Source organism: Chaetodon auriga, chromosome 24 (genome assembly GCF_051107435.1).
Source record: "Chaetodon auriga isolate fChaAug3 chromosome 24, fChaAug3.hap1, whole genome shotgun sequence".
In the NCBI taxonomy this organism is placed as follows: Eukaryota; Metazoa; Chordata; class Actinopteri; order Chaetodontiformes; family Chaetodontidae; genus Chaetodon; species Chaetodon auriga.
Window position 1 is genome coordinate 6,229,102 of NC_135097.1, and position 26,170 is coordinate 6,255,271.

The following is a 26,170-nucleotide window of genomic DNA, read 5'->3' on the forward strand; positions in this document are numbered from 1 at the left end:
TCATTTTTTCTGTCTGCCCACAATCTGTAACGAACTTTTACCCGACTAAAAGCACTTCAGACAACCTAGTAGCAACCTTACATGTGCTGTGAGCATTTCTGGATGGTTAACGGTCGGGTGCAGTGACTTCCTAGAGTCTTTTTGTCTCAGTGAAGTTGCCAGGTGTGGTGCCATTACGATACGTCTGCTGAGACATGTTCTAAAACCCGGCAACGTTTATTCAACAAGAAATTGTGCACTCATTAACTGATCAGTCAAACCACAAATTCCTGCACTCTCACTTCTGTTTGTGTTTGAATTAAACAAACAAGATAACACAAGTCAGTTTGTGAGTTTTAGTGCTTTTTTTTTTGCATGAAAGGCACAATTAGGCTAACTGTTTAGCGTGGTTTAAGTAGACTGATTTGCAGAGTTTGCAATGCCTTCCTCACTTGACATGCAAAGGATTACACAAGTCAAGTTTCAAGAGCTTGAAGATTGATTTTCATTTCTAAAACACACCAGCAAGCTGAAAATGGAGTGCTCGTGTGATTAATTTGCACTTGCGTGAATTTGAAGGTCTTCTAAGAGACACTTTGACAACATAATGGTCAATATATGTACGGTAAATGCAGAGACGTCCTGACTTTTACACCTTAATATGCGCAAAGCTCCAAATTCGAGATCCTACACTTCCCATAATGCAGCTGGATGGCATTGCTTTCACTCCCTGCCCGGTAAATGCTCACATCTTTCAAACTCCATTCACCCAGTTTGTACACCAGGCTTTCCTTGTGAAGCCGAACATCTCGTCACTTGAGTTATTTCCTCAGACTTGAGCTCATCCAGAGCTGCAGAAGACATCACAGCTGCTCTCTCAGGCTGAGCTGTCCATCCCGTGACAACCGATCCCTTTCAAAAGCACATTAAAGACTTCTTTTGCTCTCAGCTCTGCTCACACGTAACCACAACAACCTCTTTTACAGCCTGAAACCTGACACCTCTCTCCTCTCCCCCTCCACCAGGTAACATCATCGGCTCAGGTATCTTCGTCAGTCCGAAGGGAGTGATGGAGAACGCCAGCTCCGTGGGCGTGGCCCTGATCGTCTGGATCATCACGGGCATCATCACCGCCATTGGGGCGCTGTGCTACGCTGAGCTGGGAGTCACCATCCCCAAGTCAGGGGGAGACTACTCCTACGTCAAGGACATCTTCGGAGGGCTGGCTGGGTGAGCGATTGGGTCTACTTTCATATCACATCTGCAGGGGTGATTTGAGTTGCTGAGCGTGGTTTAACAAAGGATGAAGAGCAGATTTTAAGAAAGAGGAGGTTTTTCTCAATATGTGTCATGTGCAGGAAACCACAGGTTTTTTTTTTTTTTTCTGATTGGCATTTAGAAACTTCAATCTGATGATTTGTCTTCACTCGCTCTCTGAAACATGATTTTAGTTTGGCTTAGAGACTGACAGAGTAAAAATAAATGCCTGTGTTTGTAAGATTTAAAAGACCAGACCATATTTACCTTATTTACTAGTTATTTTGAGGCATAATACTGTAGATTTATTTTTGGTCAAACATTTTTACAGACTCTCAGGTCACCAAGGTTTGATAAACCCGCAGCTGACCCCGCTCAAATGTACCGTCTATAAAGTATATGACCCAGTTTTCTAGAAGACGGGGCCTCCCACACAATTAAAGTTAATTTGACATGGATTTAGGTGAGCATACCGACCTGTCTAGATTCCTCTCTTTATCCAGGTGGATGAGCCTGTCGATGTAGGTCAGACATCTTGATCCAAAGCAGGGGGTCTTGTTCTTGCGGTCAAGTGCAGACGTTCTGTGTAGTAAAGCGATATTAAACCCACGTTAAACAAATTCACCGCCACAAAGCCGTCATTCTATTCATCCATAAAAGGTTAGCTTCAAGGTTGCGGCGCTTACAGTAAACGCTTGGGAACCTCGCTAGGTTAATTTTCCTAGCAAAACAATAGCGTTTGTTAGCATAGATTTCACACACTGTGCCTTTGCCCAGACTGTAAACACAGATTGGACCATTGTTTTTTTCTCTTTCCAACTACCACAAGGATGCATATATCAGGGTATTTTGGGAAAGGAATTCAACCAGACAAAACAGCCAATGATTGTTTTAGTCCCTTTGTACAGGAGCTATCAACACACATCAATGAGCTTCAGATGCTCAGTTTGAAGCCACGCCGTTTCCCCGTGCCCTCCGCTCGGGATAAATAAACCGTGTTCAAGGGGAGTTTGCTTTTGTTGTCCTGCTCCTTTCATCCCTGCGTGGCGGTGGGCGTGGACGGGCGCAGTTTGTGTTGGCATGTGCGCACAAGTCCGTAACTGCAGCGACGGAAATGCTCGTAGAAGAGGGGAAGAGTCCGTAAAAGTCGTACGCTCAAACACAACTTGAATGGACAATGTTCCGAGTACAAAGGCTCTTTGTTATGTCAGACTCACGAGGGCTGCGTTACACCCATAATGCTCCGTATAGAGACTACTATAGATGCCACAAGCTGCAGGGAGTCATTGTTTGACTTAATATAACTGTCTTGCTATAAACGGACCATCCAAATGTAGGAAGATAACACAATAGATTGGTTCATTTCTTAGTTATTAATACAAATAACATCTTTTTTTATCCAGATTCTTTCACATTATGTGTCAAACTTTTATATTCAGCAGGAGCCTACATTGAGAAAGGCTGCAGATATCCCCTGTGCATTCTTTTTTTGTCCTGTGAGTCTACCAGCGGTGTAAAAAAAATAATAATTTAAGGCATTTTTTAAGCAAAAATACCCCAAAGTCTCTGGTTTCTCTCGATTGTGAGTATTCCCTGGTCTTCTTCTTCTTGTTCAGACAAAACGAGCCACCTGAATGTGTCGATTTGGACATTATTTTTAATCCACCGCTAAATAAACAGCAAAAACCATCATTATTATTTGCAGCCCTCAAAAGAAGCAATGCTACTTAACTAATAACTACAGGTGTCAAACTGATGTAGTGAAGTAAAACTACAATATTTCCCAGAGAATCGCAGTGAAGAAGTTAAAAAAATTTGGTTTCTGCTGCCGTTTACATAGAGGTTTTGCTCAGCACAGTCCTGCATTTGCATCCACATTTTAATGTTTAACACACACATTCCAGTGAGACACAATCCCATTAACGTAGTCAACTGTAATCATCCCCCCATAAGCTTTCAGGGAATTTCATGGACCCCCCCCCACACACACACACACCTTGTCTCTCCTGCTACACTCAGCTAAACCCTCATGCTCTCCTTCATCTCGTCTCCCGCTCATTAATCTGTTTGTGTAGCTCCGGGCCGTGCGTGTCGTAGTGTGCGACTCACCCTGTCATTGCAGTGTTTCTCTGCACACTGTTTAACTTGGCTTTAAGGTTTTTGCTCAGGATAATCAGGTTCAAGTTGATTGAGGCTTTGCTTGCTCTAGTTAATCAATGCAAGTATGCATGATTGTCTGAAGGAGTAAAGGGGCTTAAATAAGTTCGTTTAAGTTTAGTTTCTCATATGAACGTTGCATTCGATGCTCTTCTCTCTATGAAACACAGAGAAAAGATTGCATCACCATGTTCTTGTGCGTGACTACAGCGGGGAGTTTCAAAGGTTGCGTGAGTCACCTCGGTTCAATCAGCCGCCAGCCGGAGCAGACTTTCCTAGTCTGGGTTACAGTGGAGGTTTTCTACGTGCCGCTTGGTCTATATGCTGTTTCGGTGGTTTTACTGCTCTGTCAAAAAACACTTGGGGGAAATCATAGCCGCTTACACCTGAACGTGAATGTAACAGAACTGAAACTTTGGTATGAGCCATCAAGTTCCCCTATCGCCCCCTCGAACAGCATGGCCTTTCCCCAGGGCTTTGGGTGGGGGCAAGATATTATTAGAATCAGAATCAGAATCAGAATCAGAAATCAGAATCAGAAAAAGCTTTATTGCCAAGAATGCTTTTACACATACGAGGAATTTTTTCTGGTGAAATTGGTGCATGACACATCTACTAAAATATGACACATCTACTAAAATAAGAGCATAAAAAATAACAATTTAAATATATATACACAAGTCTGTTATTGTTAGAAACACAGTACTGTTTTTCAGAAAGAAGTCCCAGTTGAGCGTTAATGTAACGCATAGAGTTATGTGTACTGTCTTAGTCTGTGGATTTTTTTTTTTTTTATAGATTGTTTGTTTAGCCTCTACAACCTCACAAAAAGGCCCAGAGAGGCACATTCAAATAGCTTTTTTTTTCTCTGACAAACACAAAGATGGTCAATTTAAAATGACACAAAGCAATAAACATCTGAGAGTCCTCATATTTGAGAGGCTGGGACCAGCATATGTTTGGGATTTTTGCTCGATAAATGACTCAAAGGCCAAGCGTAGTAAGAAACCGAGTTTGCATTTCAACCAAAAATAACCTGCTTTGAATGGGAATCTGTAAATGGAAGGATGTATATGTACCATGTACCTTTGTTATGTGTTTCCTCCTGTTCAGCCCCACCTGTATGTGCTTCTGACGCCCTACTGTTTTCTCCCACGCCTCTGTGTTTGTAACGGTGTCACCCTCCCTCCTCTCGGTCTCAGGTTCCTGCGTCTGTGGATCGCCGTGCTGGTGATCTACCCGACCAACCAGGCCGTGATCGCGCTGACCTTTTCCAACTACGTCCTGCAGCCTCTGTTCCCCACCTGCTTCCCGCCGGAGAACGGCCTGCGTCTGCTGGCTGCCGTCTGCCTCTGTGAGTAACAGTCCGACATGCCGAGTCTGTGTGAGGAATAACAGTCCTTACACTCGCTTCAAGCATAGCACTTAATGGTTTGCTCGTCGAGTTAGCTAAAGAGTTTTCCCTCCCAATCGGATTCATCGAAACCTGCGAGGTCAACATCAGCAACGGTCCTGCTGTGTTGGCCTCAGCACTTGAGCAAGTATCATCATGACAGGGATATTAATCACAAGGATTTAGCAAATCTTTAACAGTCCCAGAAATTTAATCCATGCGTCGGCTAGAACCTCCCTCTCTATTATGGAAAAATAATTCACATTAACTGGATTTCCCTCGAGAGAAACTGGTTCCCCTCTGTTGACTGAGCATGCTGTGACAACACTGATAGATCTGCCTGAGGTGGAAACACCAGAGAGAGACAAAGACACATTATAATAGTTTGACATTTTGAGAATTATGCTCATTTGCTTTCTTGCCGAGAGTCAGTTGAGCCACCACTCCCATGTCTGTCCATCATGTATAAAGCTAGTCAATAGCCGGTTAGCTTAACTTAGCACAAGGACTGGAAACATGGTACAACAGCCGCTAACCTGGTTCTGTCCAAGACTAACAAAATCCACCTACCAGCACCTCTGAAGCTCACTCATTAACATGATATATCTCATTTGTTTAAGCGTTAGAAAAGATTCAAAATGACTGCTTCCAGTCTTGCTTAGTGCTAAACTAACATAAGCTAAGCTAACGGTCTTGGTCATAGCTCCATATTGACTGTACAGACATCATATAACTCTGGGTCCAGTATTCCTTGTCGCAGGCTGCATATGATCCCTGTCCAGCAAAAACCATCCATCTCCCAATTTTTTCTTTCAAATATCTGCTGATAGCAGCATTAGTCAACTTTTTTATGGTTCTGTTTAAACAAATTAGTACCTTATGAACAGAGTTTGTAGGAGACAGGGAAGCAGCTCACAGCTCAGACTCCACAGCGCTTCAGTTTTGATTATGCAGAGATAAAAGAGGGCAGATGGCCTAAAGAAACAGAGCAAAGGGACTGAAAGTTCTCCTCGGGTGTGCCTGTTGAGGCACGTTGAAAAAAACAGCCACAGACTGAAAGAACTGAACGCAAAGGAGAATCATTGATAGCGAATGCTGACACAGTCACGAGACAGTTATACATTCAGGGCTGAGACACGATATGAAAATGTAAAAGCAGCTCCACTGCAGCAGCATCGGCTTTGCTGGTTATAGTTTCTACATCATTAAAGCTGTCTATAGTTTCGAAGTATCCTAAAGGCGTCACAGATTAGCTGAAGTACAGCTTGATTTGTCCAGTTTATATCACTCTGCCCCAGTTTCCCCCTTTTTCTCTGAAGCTCTTCTGCTATGTAACCCTCGGTCAGAGGTCACCTGAGGGGAGGAGGAGGATGAGAGGTAGCAAAGCAGCTAGAGGGGTGTAACACCGGGCAGCGAACGCGTGAAGACAAATGGACGAATGTGTTGCCGTTGACGTGACAGCGGTCCATTTGAACCCCTCAACAAAGTTCACACACACGGGCCAAATACTGCAGGCAGCCTGCAGACAGAGAGACAGACGTGGACAGCGGAGAAGAGTGTGTGTATTGTACCTGACTGTGTGTTTGTGCTGTACCGTGAAGCAAACCTTACGGAGGATTACAAAACATGTCAGATTAAACATCCCACGTTAAGATTTACGGAAGTGTTTCATAACCGCGGCTATTGGTCGGAGATGTGGCTTAACTCCTGCAGCCGTGATGGCATGTAGGCGTGAACAATGAGCCCAGACATTATTTTAATCTTATTTTCAAATCACACTTAATGCTTTTCAGTGCGGGGGAAGGTGGATGGAAAACAACTGCGCCCTTTCGTTACGGTCTGCAAACTTTTTTGTGGACATTTCTACAATCAGTTTTCCTGTATCGCTACTCCCGTAAATTGACCTCCAAAGGTTTTTTTTTTTTCCTAGAGGACGTTGTGTGACGGGCTGCTCACTGGCAGATGGGCACAGTTGGCTGCCCTGACAATGTGGAAACCTCGCTTTCCAAAGGCCTGCACAATAACAAGCAGCACATTTGCACTCAGTGAACCAAGAGACCCACGGCTTAATTTACCCCTGCCAAAGGAGTCACGTCGGCCCGTCAGCGGGAGATGTCAGAAACATTTCAACAGATTTCACGTGCCATCCGAATGTGTCTGCAGTCGCTGGAGTTTACGCAAATGCAGATGGGTGTGGAACTCTTTTCAGGCTTCTCCGGCTGTGTTATGTGCCAAATTTGGTAAAGTTGAGCTGAAATTTGCATAAAATCCGAACACCAAAAACCAAATGGCGCTTTCCTTCACACGCAACCACACTGTCTACCACTTCTACTGAAATCTGCAGACCAGCACACCAACAAAAACCGTGTCGTCCTTGGTTTGCGAGACAGTGTCGCCTTGGCAGCAGCCTGCACTCACATTTTTGTTTGGATTACAGACTCATTGACCTACATTCACCTGTCTTCTTTGCCCCACTTCCACGAACGCCTTAAAACAAAGCATGCTTCGTTCAGACAGGAGCCGCTAGCAGCTGTAACTTTTTTCCTCCAGCTAAACTGCGATTGGCTGAGCCGGCGGCAGAGCGGCTTCCCCCGTCGGGTCAGTCGGGGAGATGTTGTCGGGCAGCTTTCAGCGAATAAACCTGAGCTGCTGAGTTTATAGATGTTTTGCGCTTGTTTTGCTGTTGTTGTTGAGGAGGAAAGTGGGTGAGAGGTTAGCTGTTTCCCCTCAACTCTGATGTCATCGGTGTTTTTAATGGGAGCAGCATGCGTGTGTTTATACGCTTCTGTGTTTGCACATTACTCTCATGTCCTGATTTTGGCCGCCTGCAGAATGAAGGATGTAACCTTTCTTATTTACCTACTCATCCAGTCATAAAGAGATTCTGTGACAGTCAAGCCAGACGCCGTCGGGTCTCGAGCTGCAGAAAGGTTTTCCAAGGTGTACCGTTTCAAAACGGGGGGGAGGGGGGAGGGGGGTCTCCCCGGGGTCCGTCTCTTCCTACAGATGGCAGAACGCGAGGTCATAACTCTGTCATGTTTTCCAGCGGGCTCATAGTTAACTCAGCAAGTTTCCACACACACTCTTTGTATACTCAGCTTACGGACAGCTGGGCGGCCCCACAGCTCCGCAGTCCGGAGAATGTGTCCTCAAGGTGTTTACTCACAACCTGCAAGTCAACAAGAGGGAGAAGGAGCGGGGCGGGGGACGGGGGGCATATGTGCTGTTACTGTAATGCAGCGCGTTGGCGAAAGATCATCTGGTTCCTAAAACAACTCTGTTTACTGGTGGTTAAGAGGTTTAAGAAGTATTTGCTCAGGGCTGCGTGAGGATCAGTCAGTTGTGTTTTAGTTCATTGTGCCTGTGTGTGTGTGTGTGTGTGTGTGTGTGTGTGTGTGTGTGTGTGTGTGTGTGTGTGTGTGTACGGTACACAAATCAAGTCATAAGCTGATCCGTGCATAGTTTCTCGTTTCCTGTTTTTTTGTGGCAGCAGCAGCAGCAGCTCTGTGACTCGCCCCCCTCGCGGTTCCTCCTATCGTCTGCTGTAGTGATTTTGTTTGAAAAAAAAAAGAAGACGTTTAAGTCGTACCTCTTCCTCCTCCTCCTCCTCCTCCTCCTCCTCCGCTCCCCTAAAACAACCACACACCAACCTAAAAACTGCAAACAAGCACCTCTGTCTGCATCCAACACACACCTACAGCCCATGCATATCAGTGCAGAGCCACGCACGTCTGTTTGTGTGCATCTGCCTCCGTCTCCTGCAGCGGCAGCTCAGCTCAGAGTTATTTAATGTGATGAACTTAATCCCACAGAGTCAAACAGGCCTATTATTTAATGGCGCCCTGTCGGCCTGAACCCACTGGCCTGTTGCACCCAGCGGCGCAGATCAAATCCATTATCTCTGTCCACGTTAGGTCAGCCTCAAGTTCAAGTGAGTTGAACAGCAAATACTTTTTTTGGGATTGTTTTATCCTTCCCAAATGGCAGATGAATGCAGTCTGGTAAACATTATCAAGGGCATCCAAAGGACCAAACAATCTGTTAATCTGCCGCCTTTATCTGTCACTGTTAAACATAAATGTCATTTATCTGTTTATCTCGTCTTTTTAAGTCAACACACCCTGATGCAAATTACTTAGTAACTGATAATCAGACTGCCAGATGCAGTCGTCGACGCTGGCCAATCTACAAATGAGATGTACGTGAAGTGTTAAACTCAATGAGAGCAACATATTACATTGTGCACTATTTAAAAATAAACTACAGAAATGACTCACAATCAAGTATAATGTAATATTGCATGCAAATGTTATTATCACAACATAGTTTTACATAACAAACTAATGAATATTCTATATTTTATAATATTTCTTCAGCAGATGTTGCTCAGTACATGAATGAATACATGTTTCACCCCTTATTAATTAATGAGTAGTCCCAAGTCTAATGATAATTGCTAGTAAGTCATGTGATATCATTCCAGTGTCACTTCTGCATTAGGTTACATTGCAAGAAGCATGGGTGGGATTATACTAACTTCCAAAGGTTACAGAAGGTCACTTGAATCAGTATCAAATACCTGCAGCACTTGAAAAGAAAATGCAAGCACTGCAGGTAAGACGGGAGGCGTAAGAGATAACAGGTGGTTCAACACGACGCAGCAGCAGCAGCGTCAAAGGTCGCTGCAGCGTTAGGCATTGAGACACGTCACGTATGTGCAAGCGCCCGTAATCTGTCTCCATTCACTGACTGGAGATCAGTTCACCTCCTGTCACGGAAGGTCACCGCCTGGAATTCTCGTGTCTCTGCAGGTTGTCAGTGACAGTAACCAGACTCGTAACTACTCTGGAAATAATCTGAGTAATACTATTACTAGAAACAACACAGTGAAAGTTCATTTACAAGGCCAATAAAACATTAAACACATAAAACTTTATCTCCTACAGTCCATTTATGACATTATTATTTCCCAACATTTCAGTGCAGCCGGTACATTGTGCAGCTGAATAATTTGTTATTGTAAATTCTAGAGGAGATCCAAAAATCTTCAAAGATATCAATGTCAGGTTGGATTTTGGGGGGTTTAAATGATGCACAAGACATCTGATAAAATAGTGCATGAGTGTGAACGAGTCTTGGGAAACATCGTAGAGGTCAAAAGAAGAGGCGGGCAGCATGGAAAAAGGTCACTTAAGGCCACTTAAGGGGAAACGCAATGGGAAAACTGGATTTTAAGGAGAAAAATAACCACTAATTCTGTGTTTTACTGTGTTTTTTTGTCCTCTAGTGCTGCTGACATGGGTGAACTGCTCCAGTGTGAGGTGGGCCACCAGGGTGCAGGACATGTTCACCGCCGGCAAGCTGCTGGCCCTCGGCCTCATCATCATCATGGGCATCGTGCAGATCTGCAAGGGTAAGCTCGCCGGCGCCGCCTGTGCTCCCAGAATGCATGCGTCCACAGTGCTTTCCCGCCACCGCGGTCACTGGGGACATCTTCAGTCCTTCCGGACAGTATAGACTCCCCGTGGACGCCGCGGGGTCAGTGAGTTTCTGGGGCCCTCACATAGCTAATATCAGCACGCCTGTGTGGGTTCACTGTAACAACATGGCTGAGGGCCAGTTATTACAGGGGCCACAGAGAGCAGGCCCCTGAAACAACACAATGGGGATTTCTGTGCGAGTGTTTGAAGATAAATGAAGAGTCCAGTGGCTGGTTTAACAGGAGACTTTAGGTCATATACGAGGGGGACAGTATGTGAGAGCAGAAATACCTTAATGCTCTCTGAAAACATGCCCCAAGAAGGGATTTCAGGAAAAATGTAATGACAAAGGAGACAGAAACAAGCTTCCTAAAGAACGCGGCTTATTTAGACAATTCACCCCAAGCAGAGATAATTTCTCAGTGGGAACTCGGGAGATCACAGCGGGTTCTTCAAAATAAGTCAGGACGTCTTTTACAAACTTGTTTTACGCACACGGATCGCATTAGATGGTGGTTTTCAGCCCAGACTGGAGCGGAAACCAGTTTGTTTGCCCTCACAGCCAAACAACATCGGCTAGGAGAAACGATCAGGAGCAGAGCTGCTCAGAGTGGTACGCTCACACAGAGAAGCCAGTTTTAATGGGACAGAAGGATTAAGATCATCAAGAGGTGGTGTAAAAATGTTAAATATCCTTTGACTGCTGCACCAAACTAAAAATGCTCTCCCCCACCTGTAGGAGAGTACTACTGGTTGGAGCCAGCCAACGCCTTCGAGCCCTTCCAGGACTACGATGTGGGTTTGATAGCCTTAGCCTTCTTACAAGGCTCCTTCGCCTACGGAGGGTGGAACTTCCTCAACTACGTCACAGAGGAGCTGGTGGACCCTTACGTGTAAGACGCTTTGCTTTCATATCTCTAAAATGTCGTCAGCGGCTGGTGTTGAACGTCTCATTGATGGGAACATGGTTGATTTTAAAGCAGCTGTTTCAGTTGCATACGGACGGAGGCTCCCAGTTTGATCCCTGATCCTTTTCCTTAAAGCTCTCTGAAATTGATCTAGAAACATTTCAGGTAGAATAAAATGGTTTATTCCACATTTTTAATAACCCTGGTATCCATTAATGCACCTCCTCTAAGGTACAGGTTTTAATTTCCTACCTTAAATCCCCCCCCCACCTCCTTCTCTTCAGCGTTTCTGTCTCCTAAACGTTGCTGTTTTCATCGTCTCCAGGAACCTTCCTCGTGCCATCTTCATCTCCATCCCCCTCGTGACCTTCGTTTACGTCTTCGCCAACATCGCCTACGTCACGGCCATGAGCCCCCAGGAGCTGCTCGCCTCCAACGCCGTTGCTGTGGTGAGTAGCCCAAAGCAGAATGTCTCCCTCCAGTGATCCCTGCTGGTCAGTGCGCATGTCGGTGCCTCATTCATTGCATTACGGCAGCGAACGCATCTAACCATCATCCAGCTGCTAACCTTCATCCTCCCACTCCTCCACCCCAGACGTTCGGTGAGAAGCTGCTGGGAGTCATGTCGTGGATCATGCCCATCTCTGTGGCTCTCTCCACCTTCGGGGGAGTCAACGGTTCCCTCTTTACCTCTTCACGGTGAGTGGGCTCGACTTCCACACCTTTCAGGGTTTTACTGCCAACAAGTCAAAGTCACTGTTGCGTAATGAACTGCTATGTAAACAAAACCACAATGTGGCTTTGAAACAAGCACGGAAAATAACTGAAACCGAAAAACTGATGCAGGACAGATTTATTATGCAAATGCTGAGTATGTACAGAGATGACACCTGGTGTCTGGGATGGCCTGCACACGAGAATACAGCAAACTCTGACACACCACTTAATCACAGCATCCCTGATTTGCATTTTTTACCCTCCCCTCTGTAATATAGCTCCTTCTGTTGGATTTCTTTGAGCGCTGTATATGCACTGACTGTTTCCTTTTCATTGCATCTCTCAGGTTGTTCTTTGCTGGAGCCAGAGAGGGCCACCTCCCCAGCCTGCTGGCCATGATCCATGTGAAACGCTGCACTCCCATCCCTGCTCTGCTCTTCACTGTGAGTGCTGCTCTCAACACGACACTCCTTAATATTCAGATGAGTCCGTTTCGGTCTCTCGATACTCAGTTAAACTTCCCGCCTCTGACCGTCCTCTCCCTCTCGCTCCTCAGTGCCTGTCCACGCTGCTGATGCTGTGCACCAGCGACATGTACACTCTCATCAACTACGTGGGCTTCATCAACTACCTCTTCTATGGAGTCACTGTCGCCGGGCAGATTGTCCTGCGTATAAAACAGCCCGACATGCACCGGCCAATCAAGGTGTGTTTGTGGTGGTTTATGTGTCTTTTTTTTTTTTTACAAATCATCTCAACAAGTATTGGGTTGCGTCTTTGGTTTCTGAGGAGGCAGCTCTTACTGTGCATGAAGAGGCTGTCAAGCAGCCCTAAACCTTCCTCTGAAAGCTGCCCTCTAGTGGTGCAAAGGGTGTACTATCACGATTAATGACGGATAAATGTGCAAAAATGAACAGCTGACTAATTGCAGCTGATTGCAGTAATTGCTGCGTAGCACTCAAACGGGAGAAACTACCAAGCGACTGTGTCAATAATAAGTTGTGGCTTTGTTCTGTCTTGCAGATCAGCCTGATATGGCCCGTCATTTACCTCATCTTCTGGGCCTTCTTGCTCATCTTCTCCCTTTACTCCGAGCCTGTGGTTTGTGGCATCGGCCTGGCCATCATGCTGACTGGCGTCCCCGTCTATTTCCTGGGAGTCTACTGGGACAATAAGCCACAATGCTTCAACGTCTTCATCAGTAAGTTAGCTGAATGTGGGCTTTTGGTATGGAAAATGGTATCAGTCTTTTCAAACTCTTGGAGAATGAATAAGCGTATTAAGGGGTGTTAAAACTTTGCTCTCGTCTTCCAGATAAGATGACGTACTTGGGCCAGAAGTTCTGCGTGGTGGTTTACCCGGCCCTGGGTGACAGCAGCGGCAGCGAAGAAGGAGAGGAAATGCAGGAGGCCAGGTCTCCTCTGTCCAAGGAGGACGGAGACAACCACAAGTCAGCGGACTGCTAGAGGGTCTTCATCTCCCACCTGCCCCAAAATAAACACGCAGACGCACATGTGGGCGCGCACACACTCAAACACTCGTGCAAACATACAACACAGTTTGTGGTGGCCGCTCGTGCCGCCACACTTTGTCGTTAATATTCGTTCGTGGTTTCAATCAGTCGTTTCTGTGCCAAATGTAGTGAGTTTTTAGAGTAACATGACCTTCGACTTTCCCGTCTGGGCTCCTTCAAAAGTGCAATAAAGAAAGGTTAGCACCTTCCACTGCTGCAGTACAAAACACATTTCATCATTTACTACTCTTCATCGTCCTGCTCCTCTTCCTCCCTCCCCTCCTCCACACACTCCCTGCACACTCCTCACCGTAAGAGCTTCTTTTTTTTTTAGTATTTTCTTATTTTTATCAAAAGACTCTTACTGTGATACGCAAACACTTTCTCTTTTTTTGTTTTTATTTTGTCACATTGTAAATTTCGCCTCTTCATCCCTTCAACACACCAAAGCTTTTGATCGTCAGAGCAGAAAAAAATCGCGTTCACATCGAGTCATTTCACGCCAAGTGCCGTGTTTTGTTTTTCAAGGCGACTGTGATTCCGAAATGTTTCTCTCTCTTTTTTTGTTTTTTTTGTAATTGTGATAATTGTTTATATCATTTTGTTGTTATTTTAGTTTGAATATGTTAATTTTAGTTTTGTTGATATTCTTTTTTTCTATTCAACATCATATACATCTGGGCCTATTTTTTTTACTCCTGCAATCGTGGAGGCGTACGCCTGAGAGCTGATGTGTGATCTGTACTTTGTGTCGGTAAATGTGCTGGTAAGCGTTGCACAGCTCCTTGTTAATTGCCTTAATTGGAATATATTTTGGGTGCCACTGCCGCTGTTTTGACTGACGTGGAGACATCGTTAATCCACATACTGATAATGTTAATGTTATATACAGTTAACGGAAGCAAGAAAAGAAGATTTGGACTCTTGTGTGGACACTACACTGATCGTTAACCCATTAAAACTGCAAGTCCAGCATGGACATTGATAAATAGAAAGAGGAAATAGGCAACACCACCACATTTGCATTAATGTGCAAATCCCCACACCGACACGTGAATGCTTGTATAAAAACCAGTTGTTTTACGGCAGAAGTATTTTTATAGCTAACCATCGAGCTGTGTTTAAATCGTTTTTTTTTTTTTTTTTATTTAGCGTGTAGAATATTAGAGCTTTGCACACACACACACACACACACACACACACACGGAAATTTTCAGTTCATAGAATTCAATAGAAGCGATTTGAGCTTAATATTCGTGCAGGCACCAGCAAAAAAACTGAACCCCTGAATGAACCCATTCTGTTGTCTGGTCATAGTTCTGTACAGTATCTATATATTAGCAACAACACTCCTGCGCACACAAACACACACTGTCTCCCATGTCTTCGGTCTTTCTATAATCTCTTAGTGTCTCAGGGCATCCCCACTGCCTCCTCCTTACATACACTGCCTGAAAACCTCCAGACCACGTCAACTCTACAGATCTGACTGATTGCCTCTTCGCTAAATGCCTGTAAATGCCTGAACTGGTGCTTTTATAGATTTATTTCCTCAGGAGTCTCAATCTTAACAAGCTATCCCAAAAAACAACAGGCATTGGCAGACATGTGTGAATGATTTCATCATTGAAGTTGGGCCAGTATTGTAGGTTTCTCTTACTAAACCATGAGGGGAACAGGGTCTCTTGGATGTCTTTACAAGTACAATGATTGTGTTTTGTGCCTGTACGGTTATTGTGTATTTACAGTATGCACAGGTGTCATGACGGTCTGTATGTTGTCTCTTTGTGAATAAAAACCACTAACTCATGTTTGAATTTTTAATTCAGGGCCTCATTTATCTCAAATAAAAGCTCACGGTCTTCATCTTTATTCCACTGTCAAAGACTGGGGTTCGTTTCCTTTAACACTCAATAACGAGAAGACTTTTTCCTCAATTTTCAATGTAATCTAAACATCAAAAACAAGACCCTGGCTGTGCATAAATGAGGCCTGAATGTTTCCACCTCAAAAATCAAATGCTGCAACTTTACAACGTGTGATATGGCAAATGTGAACTGCAGACTCTGCAGAGCGTCACAAGTTCAGTCTGAGTCGAATCCGACTTGTTTACTGCTTAAAATCTCAAGAAAGTCGAACAGTGATGTTTCTTTTTTACTCTTGTCTTACTTTCTTGCTGCTCAAGGTTCACCAATAAGCTGCAACCTCCACTTCTTACTCTAATTCAGACCAAAACAGGCCTTCAAAGTGGAGGAAGTGTGACGTTTTCTATGTTGTAACGGTCATCATGTGTACTTATAATCTAAGCAGTTCTTCAAGCAATACATCATCTCTTCCTGTTCAGAGTGTTATTTCTAAAATCATTTTGTGGTCTCTAATTTAAGTTTCCGTTTGCAGTCTACCTACCACCCTGAGAGCCATTTTTGACTGACGTGTCTCTCAAACTGAAGTCTATTTTTGTGTTAAAAATGTACATATTGGTGGTGAGTGTGTGACAAGAATAAAAACTATCCGTAAGTGACTTTTCGTGTCTCGTTTGTCGCTTTGAGTGAATCTATGAGGAACACAGGATGGCAAAAGTGAGGCATCAACATGAGTTTATTCTAGTGACAGACGAATCCACAGCACAGGTCAGTCCTGTGCACACTGAGGGGGCATACGAGCACTGACGGCAACACCAATCGTCGCGTCTCTGAACGCACAAACAAACTCAACAGCATCCATGTAAACTGAAGCAAGGCAAACCCACAGCTGGCACGTTCCTCGTCTTCTCCACAGTTATGAAATGATATCAAACATGTTACTGAATGCACATGCTCGGTCTACTTGTGAAGCATGTATGAAGCAAACTCAGCAGTACACGATGTAGGATTGGTGGCAGGAAGTTTTCCTGACACAGAACGTATCCTTAAATTCTCATTTTTCCTTGTAAAGTCAGATATTTTGCAAAATACACTTGGAGGAGAGTAAGCTGAGAAGATTGATGCCACTTTCTTTTTTACCACTCTGTCCGTTAAACATAAGCTTACAGGCTGCCGCTGGTTATCTTGGCTCACTACAAAGACTGCAAATGGGAGAAACAGCTGGCCTGGCTCTGTCCAACAGTAACAAAGTGCACCAACATCCTGCCTTTTTTGCTTGAACTGCACAAAAGATCGCCTTGTGTAATGTAAAACGATGGAAATAATGGAGCACACTCTGACGTCACAAGGCAAAAACTGAGTTTTCTACACGTATCGACTGCGAGTTTCTGAACATCTTCACCTCAGAAGGAGTTTTCCAAAAGTTCAGTTTGTTCAGTCTGTTAATAAGAGAGGCTTTGAGGTGCTGGTCGGAGGATTCTGTTTCTGTTGGACAGAGGTGAGCTAACTGTTTTTCCCTCCTTCCAGTCTTTGTGCTTATATTTAACAGACAAATATGAAAGTGGTGTCAATATTCTCATCTAACTTTCCGCCACAGAGCGACTGTGTATTCCTTGAAATGTCAGACTCCTCTTTTAAACAAACTGTTGTCCGTGATCCACAAATCTAAACGAGCTACATGGGTGCTCCATGAAGGGGAAATGAGTTCTGACTGGATGACACACCCAGCAGCCTCAGATTTATACTAAGTGGGGAAATTTTTAGAAAACAGAACAAAACATGGGTGAGGCAGAAAAAGTAAACATCAGTTTGTGATACACTCTGAAGGCAGAAGGTTGGAATTCCCTGAAGCATCTTCATGCTACAGTCATCACTGCTTCATCATCAGAGGAACACAGATAACCTCTGTGTTTGCATGCAGAGCCGCGGAGAGAGACAGAGGACAGCTTGAACACTGACTGTACAGTAGTTTTCTGTAATGTAGCAGCCAAATGAGCCCTGGGTTGTAAATCTTCAGCTAAAGCTTTGTTTCATTCTGAGAGTAACTCTGCCTTTTCTTCCAGGGCAGCTTTAACAGGTGGAGAAGTGTTTGCAGCCAACACATTTTTGGCTGCAGGGAAGTGGCGACCACAAGTAGAACCTGACCTAAGATCCTTCTACCAGCGGCTCTGTGGTTCCCACAACGCCACCAGGTGACGGTGTCTTCGGTGTGTCCGCTCAGTGTAGGCATCGCAAAGGCTAAGGCGTGTTCCTGAGCGATGGCTACAACGCAGGGGTGGAGGGCAGGCTTCTGGGACAGCGGAGCGCCCGTCCCCCTCGCAGAGCAAGTACCAGGTGGAGAACAGAGCCCCCCTGGATTTTATAGTCTGCCGCTGTTTTCTCATCGTTCCTGAGAATGAGGAGAAAGGGGGTGCAGGGCAGAAGTTGACAGATAGAAGAAATAGCTCTGTTAAACAACTTCAGCGAGTTTCAACGAGCTCCTTTCAACAGCGGAAAACGTCCTTAAGGAGATAAAGCAGCTTAAGCACAGTGCTGGACTTAGTCTATATTTTTACATATAAAGCTGGTGGGTGATGACGATGATGACTGGGTTGAATGATGATGGCTGGGTGAACTCTTTTATGATATTTTTTATCTTTTATGTAGCTTATGTTTATGTCTGTGTATATTCTGTTTCACTAGGGTACAATAAAATTAAAGTTTAATATATTTCTGATTTTACTACTCATACTCTACTACTTTACTTACTCTACTCTTTCATTTTAAATGAAGATGAAGTGATTTCCAGATCCAGCCGGATGTTGTACTCTGTAATATTTTAGTTTTAGTTTTGTTTACATGGGATGTGGAAAGAATAAGGCTGATGATATTAAAGAAAGGTAGGGAACAAGAAAATAATCTTACATCTGTTTTCCACTGTAGATCAACCTCTGCTGCTGCGGAGGGATACCTTCTTTCTCCTCCACCCTTTCTTTAATCCGCTCCACCTGGACGGAAATGAGTGTAAAACATAGTGCTTCATGCTCGAACACACTGCATTACAAGTAATAATCGACATACAGAGAAAATGAGGAAATAAAAGAGATTTACATACCTTATCCGTAGGTTCTATGTCAATCTCTATCTCTTTGCCTGTTAGTGTCTGAGAAAAAAAAAGGTTCAGGTTATTTTTGAGCAAATTCTGACACTAAACACAACTCAGTGAATCTGTAACAACACATGCTAACTGATTTAAACCGGGCTAATCGATATGCTTGCTTTGCCTTACCTTCACTTTAATCAGCATATTTCTTGCCTTGTTTTTTATCAAATAAAAAGCTGTATGATAATAATGTTAACTGAATACGATAAAGATAATAAGGTATGTTGGAGAGGGAACTCGATAATATCCCCTTTCAAAAACGCAATGGGTGTTTCCTGTGTTCCCCACTGAATCCTACCGCCTCTTTGCTTGTATGTGAATGGTTCCGCTTCGACTTAATTTCGGACTCCGTACTTCCATCATTCTCCTTCAAAAAAGCACAAAATTTGCTTTAAAACTTATCTTACAGTCGTGCGAGTGTCGCCGCAACAAAAGCAAAATGAACTGTGTTTCTCGACTACCTAAAACAAACCTTACGACACCAGCGCAACGTGGCGTAAAGCGAGTCTCGCGTTTGTAGTTTTTTCTCTGCCTATCGTCTACCGGCTAAAGCCCTTTAAAAACTACAAGGCGGTGATCCGTTGATGTCCGCCTCCGTAACTCTTCCCGCGCACACCGTGGAAATTAAGGAAGCAGCCGTATAGACTAAACCAGTCACACTTTCCAACAGGTAAATACTTTATTTTGCTAAATCCACAAGATGAATCGTTCGTTGGCTAACTAGTCGCTTTTCCTCATATTTGTAATGCTCAATTTGACAATGACAATTCTGTCTTTCATGTAACCTTGAGTTTTGACATCGGGGCTTGTCAAACAACGCTGCTCTGATCTCTCTGGTACAGTGTGAATAGCGGTGGAAATAGCACGTTCAGTAACGTTAGCATGTACGCATTTTGCTACCGCTAGCCAGCTAAAGATATGCTAATTACGTTTTAATATAGTGGTAATTACAGTTCAGGCTATTTCCGGCATATCTTTTGAATGCAAGAAGCATGCTCGCCAGTATTGGGTGCCTTCCGGACCTTACACCATGCCTGCTTGTAGTTAGTGACTTGTGATGGCCATATGTGTGTATGTATGTGGAAAATGAGGGGTGTAAAAATGAGAAAAGACACGAGTCACAAATACAGTCATCCTAAACTCTGACATCCCTCTCTTTCACAGGTTCACATTCTCCGACAGGCTGCTTCATTTCAGCTTTTTTGGTTGCCCTACACTGCACATCCTGTTTCCAGAATGCCTCGCATTGAGAATGACATCAAGCTGGACTTCAAGGATGTGCTCCTCCGTCCAAAGCGGAGCACGCTCAAGTCCAGGAGCGAGGTTGGTGCACAGCTGTGGATTCTTTCCACATTAGAGCTGACTGACCTAAAAACAGATGTTTCCACAAGCTGAACCTTTAGTTTAGCTCTGGGAAGGGAACTTTAGTGAGCACACTTTCTCATGGGCATTTGGTGGTGATTTAAGTCTAGAAAAGTGTCTTATTCACAGTTTACCAGCTGGTAAAGGAGTTCAAGAAGTAACACATTGTGAACCATGAAGAGAATTTCAGATTGCTAAAATAAATGGCTCCCACTTCCTTTGACAAATCCCTGTTAAATGTCCTCGCCTCTCCCAGGTGGACCTCATGAGGAGCTACACTTTCAGGAACTCCAAGGGCAGCTACAGAGGGATCCCCATCATAGCTGCAAACATGGACACTGTGGGGACCTTTGAGATGGCCCTGGCTTTGCACCAGGTAGGTTAAGCATTACATGGGATGTGTATAAATCGCTTATTATGTCTCAAAGAGCTTCACGGAGAACACACACAGGGGTATAATCTGTTTTAATGTAACTTATTATTTTCTCTTGTACAAATGTTGTTGGAGTCATTTAACTGTTTTGTCAGAATGTGACTAAAGTAGCCTGAACAGATCTGGGTGAAGCTAAATTTAATCTAAGCAGTTAACACCGTAAGGCGTAATAATCCCTATATTACATAGCAGACTGGTAAAAGAGGGCAGGACCTGCTGTCCCTGTTTCCTTCACCAAAGACCAGATTAAAAGTAGAGGTGATCAAGCCTTTCTGATCGCAGCGCACAGATGCTAGAACCTAAGTACTGGTGACTAATGTGTGGATTTCTTTTCTGTGTCCTTGCTGTGATAATGAATGACTTAATTCATGGTCCTCTTGGCCCTTTTAGTCTCAGAAAGATAAAAACCGTCATGGATTTAAAAAAAAAGTCACTCATATATTGATAAATGTATTGTTTTGTTCGTCCATTCGCTCCATCCCTCACTCAGTATTCCAAAAGATGCCCCTAGTGGCCATCAGATGTCATTGCACTGTCCAACATACTACGCTATCTCTTCCACTAGTTCACTCTCTTCACCACGATTCACAAACATTACTCCGTGGATGACTGGGTGGAGTTTGCAGCGAAGCATCCCGAATGTCTGAAGGTACTCAAAGTGTTCATTATTATCTAACCTTTTATTTCAGGGAGTTTATAAATGGTGGTATTTACTGTAACACCACTCTCTCCTCCGTTTATCTCCCAGAGTGTAGCAGTCAGCACGGGGACAGGTGACGGTGACTTTGACAGGATTTCAGCCATCTTGGCAGCAGTGCCAGAGCTGCAGTATATCTGCGTAGACGTGGCCAACGGCTACTCTGAACACTTTGTTCACTTTGTCAAAGACGTCAGGGAGAAGTTCCCCTCTCACACTATAATGGTCAGTAGATGTCTGCCTTTAAACTGCAGTGTGTGGGACTGAAAGGGGAAGGAATGCTCACAAGTCCTTTGATGAGTTAAACATTTTTACTTTGCTCAGGCAGGAAATGTGGTGACAGGTGAGATGGTAGAAGAGCTGATCCTGGCTGGCGCTGACATCATCAAAGTAGGCATCGGACCAGGTGAGCACAGCGTAACGACTACTAACACGTGTCTAATGTCCAAGCAGAACATCATCACCTCAAGGTCATCTTAATGCTCTTAATGCTTAAGTGCCTCACACCTGTAAGAAACTTACAGGTAGTGCAGGCTATAAGTCTTGAGAGTCATCTGTTGGCCGTATGTCTGCCTCCACAGGCTCTGTGTGCACCACCCGTAAGAAGACAGGGGTGGGGTACCCCCAGCTGAGCGCTGTGATTGAGTGTGCCGACGCAGCCCATGGCTTGGGTGGCCACATCATCTCTGTGAGTGACTCTCTTCTGTGATAATCCAGTGATTTAATCATACTCTCTGCAAAAAGACCTGTTCCTTTAAACTGACAGTATTGATCATCTTGCATTTGGTTTGCTCATAAGCTGGTTCATAGCCTGTCCTATGTCACTTAACCACTCTGCAAGGGTCAGTGTGATTTATAACCTTGTGTTTCACCCTGAGAATGTGCAGCATGGTGTGTTATCTCCAGGCTGTGCAGGTACAACCAGCCATGATAAACGTGGTGTTGTGTTTTGTCTCTTATCTTTCACACAGGATGGGGGGTGTACTTGCCCAGGAGATGTCTCAAAGGCCTTTGGTGAGCTGGAGTGTTTTCAAAACTGCACTTAAATTCCAACCATAGTGAGAATTTTTTCTGTTGAAACAGGCTTTTTCATTTTTTTTGTTTGTCTGGCTCTTTCTCAGGTGCTGGAGCGGACTTCGTGATGCTGGGCGGCATGCTTGCCGGCCACTCGGAAAGCGGGGGAGAGGTTATTGAGAAAAACGGCAAGAAATACAAGCTGTTCTATGGAATGAGCTCCGACACGGCGATGAAGAAACATGCAGGAGGCGTGGCCGAGTACAGGTCAGAGGCAGTTATTTTGGTGTCTGTGGGTGTTTTTCCTGCCTGTCTTAATCATTAAAGCTCTGCATAGTACACCATGTCTACACTGTTTCCTCTCCGTTTTTTGCCTCCAGAGCATCAGAGGGGAAGACAGTCGAAGTTGTTTACAAAGGTCCCGTGGAGGTGACGATACGGGACATCCTGGGCGGGGTCCGCTCCACCTGCACCTATGTCGGAGCAGGCAAGCTGAAGGAGCTGAGCCGCAGGACCACCTTCATCAGGGTCACCCAACAGCTCAACACTGTCTTTGGCAACGACAGCTGAGCGTCCAGCTGGACCCTGCTTCAGATGGACGGATAAGTCTGCAACACTGCCTGGCTGACTCCTAGACGCTGTTTGTGCATTACCCAAGTGCAAACGCAAGCGAACAGACATGAATATTAAAACTTAAAAACTGCCCTTTCATCATCCTTATTAGTGTTTTTACGGGGAATTTTAGTACATTTAATTTTGACTTCACTGACATTAAGAGAAGTATTTCTCCACATACAGACTCTGAGGCACTTTAGACTCTTAGCCTTTTTCATACAAGCCACACACTGTTTCAGGAGTCAGTGTATCTCTAGACAGTAAGACGTGAGGTCAAGCTGGAAGTCTTTGCATGTCTGCTGTCTCATCATTCCAATGCAAGCTCCTCGGTTGCTCTTTTTACACGTATGCAAACCCGTGGCTGCTTATTAACAGTATCCACAACATGTCTCTATGCTCTGTGCCGACATCATACTGTAAGCCTTCGCCACCCACTTATAAAATTATAGCAAATGTTCTTAAATGATCAAGAAAGCCTAAATATGCATGCAGCTGCCGTGGCTGATTAGGAAACTGAACTGTTTTTAGAAATCCAATCATTCCATCACCGCACTTTAATGATTTGCAATTTGGGAGTCCAATGTTTAGTTTGTTTGTTTTTTAATGTAGGTGAATTAGAGTTGGGAAAATTTATGTATGGACCAGTATATGCTGAATGCTAGAGTACAGTACTAGAGCACATACAGTAAAGAAGTGCTGAACTCCTATCAAAGGTGTTATTCAATGTAAACATATATGCAGCGTCTCTCTTCTCTGGATCTGGCTGCTCTTGTTCCATACCAAAGTTTGTGTGGGTTTATGCTAGTGGTGTGCACATTCCAGTTCATTTGTGATCCATCATAGCCTTTAAATTAAGCGGCCATTCCTTGGAATTAGCCTTGGACGTTTGACACCATTAGTACTGGGTGGTTTCACTTCATGCAGTGTCTGTAGTTACTCTCTTTCAAGCTGTTCTTACATGATCTGTGTCCTTTTATTTTTTACTGTCACATTGGTACAAAAATGCGTTCTTTCAGTTCACTTATTTCATGTTTAAACCAGTCAATAAAAACATTCCACATCTTGAAATTTTACTGGCTTTATTATTGATCAGCTTCACCGTGAAGACTCAATACGAAAGACACAAAATCTTTGCTGGTACTCATATTTAATAAGACCGTGCATTGTAAGATAACAGAGCCGTGTGAGAGCAATGACACATTCCCCACCAGCAGATGGAGACACACACCTTGAAGTGTGAGGCAGGTAAAAGTAGAAACGTTACAGTTAAAACAAAATGAAATTGTATATTCAAAGCAACTCCCAAAACAACATGATTAACAGTACTAAAATGAGAGGAAATCCAGCAGAAGACATTACATGATGACGTGTATTTTGAAAACAATCTCGACATTTGCTAATTACTGATTACCCAATCATTACCCAATCAATGACATTGATACTCATTTATTGAAAGCAGGAGATGTCATCAGTGTGGATATTTGTAGCCATGAACTTCTTAGCTTTGTTTAATGATTGACAATGATTAAGTAGGTTCCTGCCAATTAGTGAAGTTCACAAATCATCTCTGTGATGTGAACACCAATTAATGCTCCACAGGAGGAACAAGGAGTCTGGTGGGAGTAGTGTGACCTTCCATAACAGTATCCATTCGTGGTCTTGCTGTAAACCTTCCCACAGGAGCATTTCACTTGCTCCTGGGTCATATTTTTGCCATCTCTCTTCATCTCTCCCAGCTGAACAAAGGGCTCCAGGTCCCAGCTGTCGAGGCTCATCTTGATCTTTACAGTAGTTATTTCTTCCCTCTGGTGCCGCCCAATTCTGTTGAAGAAGGTCAGAGAGGAAGCAACAAAGTTCCAAAACACTTCCACCATTTCAGGTAGTGGCGTGGCCTCATCTCCATCCATGTCCTGACATTCGATAACTGCAGAGGAAACCCTGCGTTGTTTCTTGGTTTTGGTCCTGTTAGTTTCCTGCTGCTGCCCAAAAAGTGAATCTGAATTCACTGATGCATCAGGAGAATCAACATATTCTGTCGTGAGACAGCTGAGCTGGTTACCGTTGCTGCTCAGAGCATAGACATGTCCATCCTTCAAGTTTTTTGCAGACTGTCTGTCACATAAACCAATGGTCCATTCAGAGTCCTGGGGAAGAGTCACCATCCACCTCTGGAGGTTAGAAACTGACTGGGTACTGTGGATCAGAAGAGTGGCTGAACATTGCCCCAGCCAGCTGCTGTAGAACACATTCCTCTTGTCTTCGGACAGTGACATGGCAGAGCTCAAAGTCAGTGGGTCAAACATCAGGTCTGAACTAGTAGTGACGAGCTCCTGGTGGTTCTCTGGGTCAACCATAGTCAACAGGGATCCCCAGAAGTGGTCTGCTTGTTTCATCATTTTTTCACCATTCTGTCTGATCTCCTGAACCAGTTTGTCGCGATCACTGCCAGGCTCCAACCCCTTTGTCAGATCCACTGTCTTGGCCTTCTCCACATCCTGATGCACCTGAGAATACATCTGCAGGAACCTGAAGGTGTCCTTCTCGCTCTGTGCTGCTTGCATGCTGCTCTTGCTGGTTTTTATAGACACCATACGGGCAGCGACTGAACTCTGGACACTGGTCAGGGCCATGTCACGCAGGTTAGTCACAGCATCAATGAGACGCACACTAGAGCGAGCCAGCTTCTCTCTTTCACTCTTCTCCCACTTCTCCAGACTCACGTTCTCATCATCAGTTTTCACCAGTAAGACGTTCTGCTCAGCGTTGAGCTTTTCCATCAGCTCTTTGTGGGCTGTGGAGAAGGTCTTCATGTTGTGCAGGCGGTGCTGGTCTTCAATGGCGCAGGAGACACACACACAGGTCATGTCATCCAAGCAGTAGTACTCCAGGAGTTTGCCATGCTGGGGGCATTTGGTGGTCCCACATAAAGCCATAGGTTCAGTCAGAGGATGGGTTTGCAGTAACACAGGAGTGGTCAGGTGGGCATGGAGGTGCTGGACACACATGGAGATCTCACATTTCATGCAGGTCTTGTGTGCCGGTTTCCTGTCCTCCTCTGTACACATGTCACAGAGGATAACTTGCTGGTCCTTTTGGATATTGTCAGACATGTTTTCAAGAAGTCCTGATTTGATCCTTTTTGAATATTATCCTGTGTTGTACAGAGCCCTCAGGATCCTCTTCGTTGCTCTGTGGTTGGTGATTTTGCTGAATTTCTGGTCACTCAGTCTCAGCAGCAGGACTCCACAACTGTTTCGATTTCTGCGAAACCACACCTTCAGGAGGTGGAGTCAGACACATGTGGCTGTAGTTAGGTTCACTGTTGAGTTTCATTTGAGCAACACCCATGGGAGAGGGAATTAATGTTTGACTTAATCAATATAGACTGTCAGTGTGTGAAAGACATCAGAATTTGTTTTAGTAAAAGACAAAATTCAGATACTCAGCTCGTGATTATCTAAAGTCTGGTACAACAGCTCGAGCTTCACTCTTCAGCAGTTTCATTTCCGGGGAAATAAACTGTTTACAGTGAACACTTAATCTACTGTTTTGTCCAATAGAGTCACTTGCTCTCCTACTGCTCATAAAAAGTCAATGCTTGGCTTTTGTGGAAGGTGACAGTAAACATTGTTCTTGTTAAT

At 44.3% G+C, this 26,170-nt stretch overlaps 4 protein-coding genes across 5 annotated transcripts in view; 2 read left to right on the top strand and 2 right to left on the bottom strand.

The window, feature by feature from the left end:
• slc7a8a (solute carrier family 7 member 8a) overlaps positions 1 to 15,925 on the top strand; it is a 234,638-nt gene extending 218,713 nt beyond the window's left edge. For both annotated transcript variants that reach the window (XM_076724759.1, XM_076724758.1), the window contains 10 exons: positions 1,005 to 1,209; positions 4,596 to 4,747; positions 10,074 to 10,199; positions 11,006 to 11,159; positions 11,500 to 11,623; positions 11,770 to 11,873; positions 12,238 to 12,334; positions 12,448 to 12,597; positions 12,915 to 13,092; positions 13,206 to 15,925. In XM_076724759.1, the coding sequence (XP_076580874.1) occupies positions 1,005 to 1,209; positions 4,596 to 4,747; positions 10,074 to 10,199; positions 11,006 to 11,159; positions 11,500 to 11,623; positions 11,770 to 11,873; positions 12,238 to 12,334; positions 12,448 to 12,597; positions 12,915 to 13,092; positions 13,206 to 13,357 (1,442 nt within the window). In that variant the 3' untranslated portion in view covers positions 13,358 to 15,925. The remainder of the gene's footprint in view (positions 1 to 1,004; positions 1,210 to 4,595; positions 4,748 to 10,073; positions 10,200 to 11,005; positions 11,160 to 11,499; positions 11,624 to 11,769; positions 11,874 to 12,237; positions 12,335 to 12,447; positions 12,598 to 12,914; positions 13,093 to 13,205) is intronic.
• Positions 15,926 to 15,984: 59 nt separating this feature from the next.
• Positions 15,985 to 18,687, bottom strand: nedd8 (NEDD8 ubiquitin like modifier). Its single transcript, XM_076724760.1, has 4 exons — positions 18,535 to 18,687; positions 18,361 to 18,408; positions 18,171 to 18,253; positions 15,985 to 17,655 (listed from the first exon to the last, which is right to left on the bottom strand). The coding sequence occupies exons 1-4, from the start codon at positions 18,550 to 18,552 to the stop codon at positions 17,529 to 17,531; spliced, it is 276 nt and encodes a 91-aa protein (XP_076580875.1). The 5' UTR covers positions 18,553 to 18,687; the 3' UTR covers positions 15,985 to 17,528.
• A 321-nt stretch (positions 18,688 to 19,008) lies between these two features.
• Positions 19,009 to 23,597, top strand: gmpr2 (guanosine monophosphate reductase 2). Its single transcript, XM_076725448.1, has 10 exons — positions 19,009 to 19,078; positions 19,573 to 19,731; positions 20,027 to 20,146; positions 20,769 to 20,852; positions 20,952 to 21,125; positions 21,225 to 21,306; positions 21,482 to 21,588; positions 21,872 to 21,914; positions 22,022 to 22,181; positions 22,295 to 23,597. Exons 2-10 carry the CDS (start codon positions 19,645 to 19,647, stop codon positions 22,482 to 22,484), a joined length of 1,047 nt encoding a protein of 348 aa, XP_076581563.1. The 5' UTR covers positions 19,009 to 19,078; positions 19,573 to 19,644; the 3' UTR covers positions 22,485 to 23,597.
• A 375-nt stretch (positions 23,598 to 23,972) lies between these two features.
• On the bottom strand, positions 23,973 to 25,739 carry LOC143317336 (uncharacterized). Its single transcript, XM_076725446.1, has one exon. It carries the CDS (start codon positions 25,637 to 25,639, stop codon positions 24,074 to 24,076), a length of 1,566 nt encoding a protein of 521 aa, XP_076581561.1. The 5' UTR covers positions 25,640 to 25,739; the 3' UTR covers positions 23,973 to 24,073.
• Positions 25,740 to 26,170: the final 431 nt, after the last annotated feature.